This window comes from Hyperolius riggenbachi, chromosome 11 (genome assembly GCF_040937935.1).
Source record: "Hyperolius riggenbachi isolate aHypRig1 chromosome 11, aHypRig1.pri, whole genome shotgun sequence".
Classification (NCBI taxonomy): Eukaryota; Metazoa; Chordata; class Amphibia; order Anura; family Hyperoliidae; genus Hyperolius; species Hyperolius riggenbachi.
Genome location: NC_090656.1, coordinates 52,720,520 through 52,733,832, shown reverse-complemented (window position 1 = coordinate 52,733,832; position 13,313 = coordinate 52,720,520). Strand labels below are relative to the sequence as shown.

At 47.0% G+C, this 13,313-nt stretch overlaps 1 protein-coding gene across 12 annotated transcripts in view; it reads left to right on the top strand.

Annotated features, from left to right (window-relative positions):
- The window catches only part of TERB1 (telomere repeat binding bouquet formation protein 1), a 138,676-nt gene extending 137,247 nt beyond the window's left edge, over positions 1–1,429 (top strand). For all 12 annotated transcript variants that reach the window (XM_068259680.1, XM_068259686.1, XM_068259687.1 and 9 more), the window contains one exon: positions 1,190–1,429. In XM_068259680.1, the coding sequence (XP_068115781.1) occupies positions 1,190–1,411 (222 nt within the window). In that variant the 3' untranslated portion in view covers positions 1,412–1,429. The remainder of the gene's footprint in view (positions 1–1,189) is intronic.
- The last annotated feature ends 11,884 nt before the right edge of the window (positions 1,430–13,313 follow it).

Genomic DNA, 13,313 nt, shown 5'->3' with positions numbered 1-13,313 from the left:
GTAATATGCAAATTAGAGGAGTCTGAGTCGGTGGAATCCTAAACTGAGGAGTCTGAGTCGGTGGATTTTTGGACCAACTCCACAGCCCTGATTTTTTTAAAACTCAAGCACTGCCGGCAGAAATGCTGCAGGTGTTGACTGCGGCGGGTCCTACTGCGGTAATGCACTGCATGCATGATACAACAAATGCCTTATTTTATTACTATATGCAGTGCGTTACCGGGTGACCTGCATGTATAACTGGGAAGTGAGGCATACTTTCAATTAAAAGTATGCCTCACAGATTTGTGGGGACCGTCATGGTGTGCTCATATAACAATACACCACAAAAGTGTAAAAGGGGTCGAGGACTTTACACACATAATTCTGCAATTTACTGCATATGTTACGGCCAGAACCTGAAGTATGGCTACTTTGGGTTCTGGACGGCCAAAATGCAAAGTGGCTGTTCTACTGCAGCTAATGTGAGAAATGAATAGAGTCCAGTGGCTCCGGCTCTTCTCCTTGCCCCCCTCGATGGCTCTGCCTCCTCCTATAACCTATGGCAGAGGGTGGGTAGGGTTACTGGACCGACTCTCTCCCCACACACACTCACCAAGTTTTTTGTCACTGCAGGGCAAGACTTGGAAGAGCAGGCAGTAGGAACGCTGAAGACATAGCTTCCACTAGCACCTGCTCTGCAGTGCCAATGTATAGGAACGGAATAGGTGGCACGAATCCCTGCTTCTCACAGTACTTCCCCTCAGTTGGAAACGGTGAGGGGGAAGATACAGGGTGGGTAGGGATACTGGACCAGCTGTCAGTGGTGAGAGGAGGGTCAGGGAAGGAGCCCATCCTGCGGACTCTATTCATTTCTCACATTGGCCGACTGGTGAGAGGAGGGGGAGGAGCCGGAGGTGCCAGATTCTATTCATTTCTCACATTGGCCGACTGGTGAGAGGAGGGGGAGGAGCCGGAGGTGCCAGATTCTATTCATTTCTCACATTGGCCAAAGTAGAGCAGTCACTTCACATTTTGACTGGCCAGAACCCGAAGTGGCCAGACTGGTTTCTGGCTGTAACATATACACTCCAGTAGAAGCTGTCCAAACCAAACTGCAATTGGCTGAAGACACAGAAAATGCATTCTGGTGTGCACAGTCCCCAACAATGTTACTAATGGGTGCTTCCTGTGGGATTTATACACACAGATTCCCCGGAGACCAGAGCGCACCACATTCCAAGCAGCAACTCGCAAAGATTTCACGCAGAAGGAGATTGGAGATCTGCTGGATGGAGTGAAGAAGTTTGGACACCACTGGAACGCCATTTTGTGGTCCTATCCCTTCCAGAATGGGAGAACGAATGTAGATTTAGCTAAGAAATACAAACATTTGCAAATGCAACAAGCAGATGTAAAAAATGTGGAGTAATAAACTTACCGTAACCAGTTCCAGTTCCCAGCAATGTTTATATTTCAGCAGTGTTGCCCTATCTACAGATATATTAATTATGTATGACATGTATTTTTATTTTCCAGGACAATGTAAGCTTTCTTTGGGTAATAATTTTCCAAGCATTTTATTTATAGGCACTTTACAGGGAATTTTTTCTTTTCATTTTTTACAGATTACTACATGACATGCCACGGCACAGCTATAAACACCTCAAAATATATTATTTTTCTCTTCCCAAATAAAATAACACAAAAGCCTAATTTTATTAGCATGTAACAGACTATTATTCCGAGCCTGCTCGTCTGTAGTGATCGAATCTGATCGCTAGAGTGACAATTCAGAGGCCCTGGTACTGTACTGATGTATCGCTAGGCAACAGAGCGATGCATCTGTACAGCATCAGAGCCCCTGTCACCTTGACGATCGCATATCATTGCTACAGGTGACAGGAATGAAAGGTGTATACGCATTCTAAGGGCCCATTCATACTTATAATTGCAAAAGGCTAGTGATTAGCACTAGCGTTTTGCAGTGGCAATTTTTACTTGATAAACATGTATTTTTCACTGGACATTGCAATCTCTTTAAAGTCGTGAAAAAAATGCTGCATGTAGCGTATTTGCACTTAGTGCTTTTTGCGAATCGCCAGTGATCGCTGCAGTGATGCATAAATCTGCAACATTCTGTCCATCTTTGCGCTGAAGTGCAATCCAGACAGCAAGCCATGATACAGATAGCATTTCCCTACATGCAAGCTGCCTAGATCTGTAGCTAGCGGAAACAGGCCCTAACTTGGTTGAACTTAGTTCTGTTTTCTGAAGAGCTTAACGAGCAGACCAGGAAAGGAACGAGAATGCTCTAAAGCAGTGCTCACCAACCCTGTCCTCAAGGCCCACCAACAGTGCATGTTTTGTGGAAACCCACAGAGGTAGTTAATCAGCTCTGCTGAGACACCAATTACCTCACCTGTGCATGTTTGCGGTTTCCTGCAAAACATACTGTTGGTGGGCCTTGAGGACAGGGTTGGGGAACTCTGCTAAAGGACCCAGAGCCTTCCTTCTCCATAGATAAGTATCTGATTTTTGTTTATTTAAATTTAGCTTAGGTTTGCTTTAAGACTTGTATGCACATCCAACAAAGTGCATGACCGGCACCAAGACAATCTGTTGACACGACAAGCATTTTCCGTACAGTGATCAACTAAACGACCACCTCAACCAAAGACGAACTCCACAACATGGCTGCATTCAAAACAACAACGTTGTTCACGTGTTGGCCAACTGCACGATATCAGCCAAAAACAGTCGTGTGAGTTGTTCCGCTGGGTAGATCAGGCAAACTACCTGTTATCAGTTGCTTATCTTATCGTTTGCCATTCATTCACATGCCTGATTGTTGTCCAACTCACCAAAATCAGACAATCTGTCAGTTTAGTTACAGTTTAAAATGCAAAGTGTGGATTCTAAACTTTGTGTATGACCATCTGATGCAATCCTACCTAATAAAAGGCAAGTGTCCCATGTCCGTCCATCAGTGCTTTTTGTGCACTGCGCATGTGCAGGGACACAGAGACACTCCCGAGAGCCAGATGAGGACGGGGCCAGAAGCGGGGGCGCTGTTGCGGTTCTCTGCAAGGAGATAGGCGAAAAATAGCCGATCGCTGTCGGGTCCGCTCTACTGTGTAGGCGCTGGAGACTTGCGCCTGCACAGTAGAGCGGCCCAACAGCGATCGGCTATTTCTGCCTATCTCCGAGCGAAGAGCTGATACTGCGCCTGCGCTGGAGTCGGGAAGGTAAATATTTACATCCCCGCTGTTCGGGGAGCTTTGTCACCGTGGGACGGGGGAAGCCTCAATAGGATCCGGAGGCTTCCCCCACCTGATGTGAGTACCACCCCCCGGGGGAGGATTTTTTTGTTACAGGTTTTCTTTAAAAACAGTACATTGTAATTTATCACAAGTAACAGTATGATAGCATGTTGAAACAAGAAACCAAAAGTAGCGTTCACAGACCAAAAATGAATTACCAACAATCAATGAAGAAACTTGGGCTAACACCAGTCTCTGCAGGTGGAGCGCTTCCTTGCTAATTGTGTGTTAGCTAGAAAAGGCCAACGCTCAAAGTCCAGTCTCTTATGCAGAAGATCTGTACAATGAAGGTAGGTTCAACACATGGGGGTATAAGACAAATCCACAGTGTCCCTCCCCCCCTTTATGCATAGACTCACCGGATCCTATGGCCAAACGGGCCCAACACTGCATCAAGGGTATTGGCCACCCCTCGGCCTCGGTGGCACAGTCTGCTGGGCTCTTGTCTCTCCAGGGCAGTGGGCCACCTCCAAAGAAAGACACTTCACATAGCGTAAGAGTGTAACAAAACACTTCCGCATTTATTGTGAAAAGTAAACTCTGAAAATGGTGTTTCTGCCAGACGTGACATGCAGCTGCTTATGCATTGGGAGGCACACAGCTCTATAGCGTAGCGTATAGGCTGTAAACTAGGTCTCTATGCCCAAAACACCGCCGCTGCAATTCGGGCGGAGCCATGTAGCGACTACGCATGGCATCACCAGACGCTATACAAATTGCTTTTTCAAACGCTTTGCGATTTCCCTATACCTTCTATTGAGCCAAAGCACTCAGAGAATGGTACAGGTAGCGCTTTTGCAAGCGGAAAGCAATCGAAACGTTCATGTGTGAACACTCATAGGAAATCATTTCACAAGCGCTTTTAGGGCGATTCCTAAAATCGCCAGCGCTTAAAAAAATCCGTAAACGCTCATAGTGTGAACAAGCCCTCTCAACCACTGCAATTTGGCTGCATTTAAATTGCACTGGAGAGCGGTAGACTGAACTGCTCGGCAAATGCTCAGTTCTGAAAGAGCCTAAGGGCCCATTCACACTGGGGCGATTACTAGTGCTTTTTAAAGCGCTATCGCAATATTAAGTACATGGCAGTGATCTCACTGCCGTGATAATCGGTGATCAAAACTTGCTACATGCAGCATTTTCTCACGATTTTAGAGCGATTACTATGCTAAAAAAGCACTAATAGAAATCAGTGATTTTACCGCCTTAATCACAGTAAAATCACCAGCGCAAAATGCTAGCACTAATCCAGGGGTCGAGTCCTGCGTGAACGCGGGGGAACGGCGTCCACTCACTTTTTTTGGACAGTGGACACCGTCCCCCCTAGCACCCTGGAGGGGAGCAGCGCAGCAGAGAGGAGCATTGTGCGCAGCGTGGGTAAGGGCGGACGTTTCCCCCCCCTCACCTTGGGGCTCCTCTCCGTGGCTCTCCCCTCCATAAAGAATGCAGCGGCGGTGACTGGCAGCGGCATCAGTGGGCGGGACTTACCTCCTCCAGCGTTCCGGGTTGACGCTGTTCGTGCAGCTACTCTGGTCTTCACTAGACCCAGAGTAGCTGCACGAACAGCGTCCACTTGCCGGAACACTGGAGGAGGTAAGTCCCGCCCACTGATGCCGCTGCCAGCCACCGCCGCCACATTCTTTATGGAAGGGAGAGCCACGGAGAGGAGCTCCAAGGTGAGGAAGGGTGGGGGGGGGAAAACGTCCGCCCTTCGCCACGCTGCGCACAATGCTCCTCTCTGCTGCGCTGCTCCCCTCCAGCTGGGGGGACACCTATACACCTGGCTACATATACTGGGGCCACTATACACCTGGCTACATATACTGGGGCCACTATACACCTGGCTACATATACTGGGGCCACTATACACCCGGCTACATATACTGGGGCCACTATACACCCGGCTACATATACTGGGCACATATACACCTGGCTACATATACTGGGGCCACTATACACCTGGCTACATATACTGGGGCCACTATACACCTGGCTACATATACTGGGGCCACTATACACCTGGCTACATATACTGGGCACATATATACCTGGCTATACTGGGGGCACCTATACACCTGGCTATACTGGGGACACCTGAACACCTGGTTACATATACTGGGGACACCTGGCTATACTGGGGACACCTATAGACCTGGCTACCTATTCTGGGGACATCTATACACTTGGCCACCTATTCTGGGAATATCTATACACCTGACCACCTATTCTAAGGACATCTATACACCTGGCTACCTATTCTGGTGACATCTCTACATCTGGCCACCTATTCTGGGGACAACTATACACATGGCTACTTATACTGGGGACACCTATAGACCTGGCTAGCTATACTGGGGGTACCTATTTTGGGAGAACTGCTGTCAGATCTGTATTTTTGGGGAACCGCTGATGCCAGATTACGTGTGTTTTGGGGAACCGCTGCCAGATTGTGTATGTTGGGGGACCAAGTTACATGTATTTTGAGTGTTACGTGTATTTTGGATGATCCACTGCTAGGTTTCGCGTATTTTGGGGAACTGCTTCCAGATTTTGTGTATGTTGGGGGAACTGCTGCTGCCAGATTGTCTATTTTGGTGGAACCACTGCCATATTATCTGTATTTTGGAGGAACCTCTGCCAGATTGTGTATTTTTGGTGAAATGCTGTCAGATTACATCTACTTTTTGGGGATACACTACGACAGAGCTCAAACTTCCCCTGGCAGACCTTTTATACCACTGCTAAGGCCATGTATATTTGGCCCCAACCATGACCACGCCCACGCTATGCTTGACCACGCCCATTTTTGGGCACGCTGCGCTCTGCGTGGCGCAGAGGTTTTTAGGGTGAGTCCACTCACTTCTTTTTCCAGGACTAGACCCCTGCACTAATCGCTAGCGTTTTGCGTTTGCAAGTGAGAACGGGCCCTAACTGTAGAAGCCTATGATGCATCAGACACATTAATTGAGGGAAATGAATGCAGGGGACCACATTGCATTTTATTTTGTTTACCAAAGAGATCTAAAGAATTTGCACTCACCTTAAACATCTGGGCCCATATGCAATTCGCTTTTTCTCCTGAGCTTCCTTCCAGTTGATATTTTCACAACTTGTCATAAAATGCCTTTTAAGCCACCAGCAAGCAAGAAAATATTCAGAATAAATTTGAAAGCACTTTTTCACCAACTTTTTGGTAATTTTTCAATTGTAAAATGCTGAAAAGTTAGTTTAAAATAGATGAAAATTATCTCCTAGGATTTTCATTATATTTGAACTCTATCCTTACAGCAAACTATCTCCAATTGGGAAAGGGGAAAAATAGCTGCACAAATGCTTTATACGCACCTTGAGCTTTCGCTGCCTAAAGAATTGTTTGAGATCGTCTACATACAGCAGGGCTGCCCAATAGGTCGATCGCGATCTACCAGTAGATCGCGACCGCCTGATTGGTAGATTGCGGCCTCTTGGCCGCGTCCCATTGAATTTTGCGGCCAACAGCTGTAGAACACGGCCGATTGGCGGCATCCTATCAGATTCTGCTGCTGGTTGCTGTGTTCATACATACAGCGCTATGCAGCCAATCGGGAGGAGAGAGGCGCGGCTGAGAAGCCAGTGGCGGCTCTGCCATGACACAGTGTCATGGCTGGGGGCAGCACCTGAAGCAAACTTCCGCCTCCACTCACGCTGCCCGCCGGAGCCTCCATCAGCTGCCGAATTACATATCTGCCCTCCAGGCAGCCGTGGCTGAGGGAGTGAAGCCAGGACGCCACCGCTGGAGCGAGGTAAGCGTGCCCGCCCTACACTAAACGCACTGCTTACCTCTACTGAGGCACATATAACCAGCTATCCTATACTGAAGGCACCTATACCCAGCTATCCTATACTGAAGGCACCTATGCACAGCTATCCTATACTGATGGCACCCATGCCCAGCTATCCTATACTGATGGCACCCATGCCCAGCTATCCTATACGGAAGGCACCTATGCCCGGCTATCCTACACGGAAGGCACCTATGCCCGGCTATCCTATACTAAAGGCACCTATACCCAGCTATCCTATACTGAAGGCACCCATGCCCAGCTATCCTATACTGATGGCACTCATGCCCAGCTATCCTATACTGATGGCACCCATGCCCAGCTATCCTATACGGAAGGCACATATACCCAGCTATCCTATACGGAAGGCACCTATGCCCGGCTATCCTATACTGAAGGCACCTATGCCCAGCTATCCTATACTGAAGGCACCTATACCCAGCTATCCTATACTGAAGGCACCTATATCCAGCTATCCTATACTGAAGGCACCTATACCCAGCTATCCTATACTGAAGGCACCTATGCCCAGCTATCCTATACTGAAGGCACCTATGCCCAGCTATCCTATACTGAAGGCACCTATGCCTAGCTATCCTATACTGAAGGCACCTATGCCCAGCTATCCTATACTGAAGGCACCTATACCCATCTTTGTATAACAAAATCACAAGAAACTGGGATGAATTGTATATGCAATTGTATTGGTTAGCGACCTTAAATCACATTACAAATACTACCAGTTTCCCACTATTGCACGCACCAAACCAACCCTCTGAACCCCCTATGTGGAACACCACCTGGCCATTCCAACCTTTCCTATAGCCTGTTATCTTCGCTATTGGGCCCAACAACACTGTTGTATCAATGCTTTGTGATTTCCATTAACCAGATATCTGGATAGTGTTCTTTCCAACATGGATAATTGCTTTGCAAAACACGTGCTGTATTATTTGATTTGGCTCAATTACTCACGCTTCCTGGAACCTGGTCTGGCTTATGTGGCGTCCTATACCCATCTATTCTATACTGAAGGCACCTATGCCCAACTATCCTATACTGAAGGCACCTATGCCCAGCTATCCTATACTGAAGGCACCTATGCCCAGCTATCCTATACTGAAGGCACATATACAGTGGGTTGCAAAAGTATTCTGCCCCCTTGAAGTTTTCCACATTTTGTCATATTACTGCCACAAACATGCATCAATTTTCTTGGAATTCCACATGAAAGACCAATACAAAGTGGTGTACACATGTGAAGTGAAACGAAAATCATACATGATTCCAAACATTTTTTACAAATAAAAAACTGCAAAGTGGTGTGTGCATAATTATTCGACCCCCTTTGATCTGAGTGCAGTCAGTTGCCTATAGACATTGCCTGAAGAGTGCTAATGACTACATAGAGTGCACCTGTGTGTAATCCAATGTCAGTACAAATACAGCTGCTCTGTGAGGGCCTCAGAGGTTGTCTAAGAATATTGGGAGCAACAACAAGAACACACAAGACAGGTCAGGGATCAAGTTATTGAGAAATTTAAAGCAGGCTTAGGCTACAAAAAGATTTCCAAAGCCTTGAACATCCCACGGAGCACTGTTCAAGCGATCATTCAGAAATGGAAGGAGTATGGCACAACTGTAAACCTACCAAGACAAGGCCATCCACCTAAATTCACATGCCGAACAAGGAGAGCGCTGATCAGAAATGCAGTCAAGAGACCCATGGTGACTCTGGACGAGCTGCAGAGATCTACAGCTCAGGTGAGAGACTCTGTCCATAGGACAACTATTAGTCATGCACTGTACAAAGTTGGCCTTTATGGAAGAGTGGCAAGAAGAAAGCCATTGTTAACAGAAAGCATAAGAAGTCCCGTTTGCAGTTTGCCACAAGCCATGTGGGGGACACAGCAACCATGTGGAAGAAGGTGCTCTGGTCAGATGAGACCAAAATATAGCATTTTGCATTTTGGCCAAAAAGTTCAGTGTGGCGGAAAACTAACACTGCACATCACTCAGAACACACCATCCCCACTGTCAAATGTGGTGGCAGCATAATGCTCGGGGGGTGCATCTCTTCAGCAGGGACAGGGAAGCTGGTCAGAGTTGATGGGAAGATGGATGGAGCCAAATACAGGGCAAACTTGGAAGAAAACCTCTTGGAGACTGCAAAAGACTTGAGACTGGGGCGGAGGTTCACCTTCCAGCAGGACAATGACCCTAAACATAAAGCCAGGGCAACAATGGAATGGTTTAAAACAAAACATATCTATGTGTTAGAATGGCCCAGTCAAAGTCCAGACCTAAATCCAATCGAGAATCTGTGGCAAGATCTGAAAACTGCTGTTCACAAACGCCGTCCATCTAATCTGACTGAGCTGGAGCTGTTTTGCAAAGAAGAATGGGCAAGGATTTCAGTCTCTAGATGTGCAAAGCTGGTAGAGAAATACACTAAAAGACTGGCAGCTGTAATCGCAGCAAAAGGTGGTTCTACAAAGTATTGACTCAGGGGGCCAAATAATTACGCACACCCCACTTTGCAGTTATTTATTTGTAAAAAATGTTTGGAATGATGTATGATTTTCGATCCACTTCTCACATGTACACCACTTTGTATTAGTCTTTCACGTGGAATTCCAATAAAATTGATGCATGTTTGTGGCAGTAATGTGACAAAATGTGGAAAACTTCAAGGGGGCCGAATACTTTTGCAACCCACTGTACCCAGCAATCCTATACTGAAGGCACCTATGCCCAGCTGTCCTATACTGAAGGCACCTATGCCCAGCTGTCCTATACTGAAGGCACCTATGCCCAGCTATCCTATACTGAAGGCACCTATGCCCAGCTATCCCTATACTAAAGGCACCTATGCCCAGCTATCCTATACTGAAGGCACCTATGCCCGGCTATCCTATACTGAAGGCACCTATGCCCAGCTATCCTATACTGAAGGCACCTATGCGCAACTGTCCTATACTGAAGCCACCTATGCCCATCTATACTATACTGAAGGCACCTATGCCCAGCTATCCTATACTGAAAGCACCTATGCCCAGCTATCCTATACTGAAGGCACGTATGCCCAGCTATCCCTATACTGAAGGCACCTATGCCCGACTATCCTATACTGAAGGCACCTATGCCCGGCTATCCTATACTGAAGGCACCTATGCCCAGCTATCCTATACTGAAGGCACCTATGCCCAGCTATCCCTATACTGAAGGCACCTATGCCCAGCTATCCTATACTGAAGGCACCTATGCCCGGCTATCCTATACTGAAGGCACCTATGCCTGGCTTTCCTATACCGAAGGCACCTATGCCCGGCTGTCCTATACCGAAGGCACCTATGCCCGGCTGTCCTATACCGAAGGCACCTATGCCCAGCTATCCTATACCGAAGGCACCTATGCCCAGCTGTCCTATACTGAAGGCACCTATGCCCAGCTGTCCTATACTGAAGGCACCTATGCCCAGCTGTCCTATACTGAAGGCACCTATGCCCAGCTGTCCTATACTGAAGGCACCTATGCCCAGCTGTCCTATACTGAAGGCACCTATGCCCAGCTGTCCTATACTGAAGCCACCTATGCCCATCTATCCTATACTGAAGGCACCTATGCCCAGCTATCCTATACTGAAAGCACCTATGCCCAGCTATCCTATACTGAAGGCACCTATGCCCAGCTATCCCTATACTGAAGGCACCTATGCCCAGCTATCCTATACTGAAGGCACCTATGCCCAGCTATCCCTATACTGAAGGCACCTATGCCCGGCTATCCTATACTGAAGGCACCTATGCCCGGCTGTCCTATACTGAAGGCACCTATGCCCGGCTGTCCTATACTGAAGGCACCTATGCCCGGCTGTCCTATACTGAAGGCACCTATGCCCGGCTGTCCTATACTGAAGGCACCTATGCCCGGCTATCCTATACTGAAGGCACCTATGCCCAGCTGTCCTATACTGAAGGCACCTATGCCCAGCTGTCCTATACTGAAGGCACCTATGCCCAGCTGTCCTATACTGAAGCCACCTATGCCCAGCTGTCCTATACTGAAGGCACCTATGCCCAGCTGTCCTATACTGAAGGCACCTATGCCCAGCTATCCTATACTGAAGGCACCTATGCCCAGCTATCCTATACTGAAGGCACCTATGCCCAGCTATCCTATACTGAAGGCACCTATGCCCAGCTATCCTATACTGAAGGCACCTATGCCCAGCTATCCTATACTGAAGGCACCTATGCCCAGCTATCCTATACTGAAGGCACCTATGCCCAGCTATCCTATACTGAAGGCACCTATGCCCAGCTATCCTATACTGAAGGCACCTATGCCCAGCTATCCTATACTGAAGGCACCTATACCCAACTATCCTATACTGAAGGCACCTATGCCCAGCTATCCTATACTGAAGGCACCTATGCCCAGCTATCCTATACTGAAGGCACCTATGCCCAGCTATCCTATACTGAAGGCACATATACCTAACTACCTTTCCGGGGGCGAGTTCCACATGCATTTAAATGTCGGTAGATCTCCTGGCCTCGGCAAATTTTAAAGTAGCTTGCGAGCCGAAAAAGTGTGGGCACCCCGACATACAGAAACATCAAATCTCTAATGTCCGACTGCCATAGGCCACGTTCACAGTGACTGTTGCATCCCCTGTGACAGCAGGAACAGTGCAACACCAAATCAAAAAAGGGGCCCTGCGAGTTACCCGCATGTGGCGTCACATTCCATGAAGCATACAGTAATACAAAGTATGCTACACTGTAACCATTAATGCATGCAGTGCGTTACCATGCCGCGTTCTGTTGTATCTGCACTGTAAACTTCGCATAGGTGGTACATTGCAGTGTGGCGAGCCGCAACGCAAAACTGTGAACATGGCCATACTCTCTTTTGTACCTGTAGCATTCATCATCTCAACATAGTGCAGAATATGCTCATATTGCAAAAAGCCAGGAAGCATGGCTGTACAGGTATTGCTCCTAGTCTCCCAAAACGGTCAAGACATCCATCCCAGGCAGGTGTAGAAGAATCTTAAAGAAAACCTGAACTGAAAATGAAACGTCAAAATAACCATACACAAGTCATACTTACCTGCCATGTAGTCTACTCCTCAGTCCCTTTCTACTCTCCTGTGTCCTATTTGGCCACTGTGATCAAGAGAATTCCCCATCCTCCATTTTGAAAATGGCCATTACACCATAACAGCTTCCTGGTCAGCACAGAGGTAAACTGTAACATCGCCCACTTGAGCCATAGGGAAACATGGACACATCAGTTCTCCTCTCCGCTGTAACTGACAGCAACTGATATATTTCAGTTCTGACAAAATGTTGTCAGAACTGGAAGGGATCATTGTCAGAAGAAAATGTGACCTTCTGAGAGGAACTGATGGCAAGATAACTATGTATTCTTCATTTGAAGTTGCCTCATGTGTTTATTTTAAATAATTTTACTCAGTACAGGTTCTCTTTAAGGCCAGAAACCCACTAGGATTGATTTTCTGAGCGTTTTGCGATTTGAAAACTCTTGCTCATGTAATGCTACTGTATTCCCACTTGAGCAATGTAATTTTATAAAAATCCCCCATAACACCACATTAGCAAGAGCCTTTTCACATCACTAGCGATTAGAAATCGCTCCTAGTGAGATTCTGGCCTAAAGCAAGTCTGAGGCCTGGAACCCACTACAAATCGCAAATGCAATCGCTAGCGTTTGTAATGACAGATGTGAGCAATTTCATTCGCGTTTTCAGGCGATTTTGGTAGCGGTTTTAAAAGTGTAAGCGTTTTGCCAGCGATTGTGTAGCGATTTGTGATTAGCATTTTTTTATTCTGATTGGTCCTTTCAATTAATTTACATTTTTTACAGTGTGCAGCAATTTAAAAACGCTAGCAAATCTCTCTATATAGCGACTCATGAGCGATTACACCAGCGTTTATACACTTTACATTGCAGAAACACAAAATAAATGCTGCATGTCCTGCATTTGCAATTTTGGTAATCATAATTGTTCCAGTGAAATTTGGCCCATCCATTAACATTAGCTGAGCGTTTAGGGAAATCGCTAGCATTTTGAATCGCTCCCTAAACACTCAAACTCGCTCTAGTGGGTTCCAGCCCTGAAGCGATTTTAAAATAAAAAAAAAAAACCAGATACTCCCCT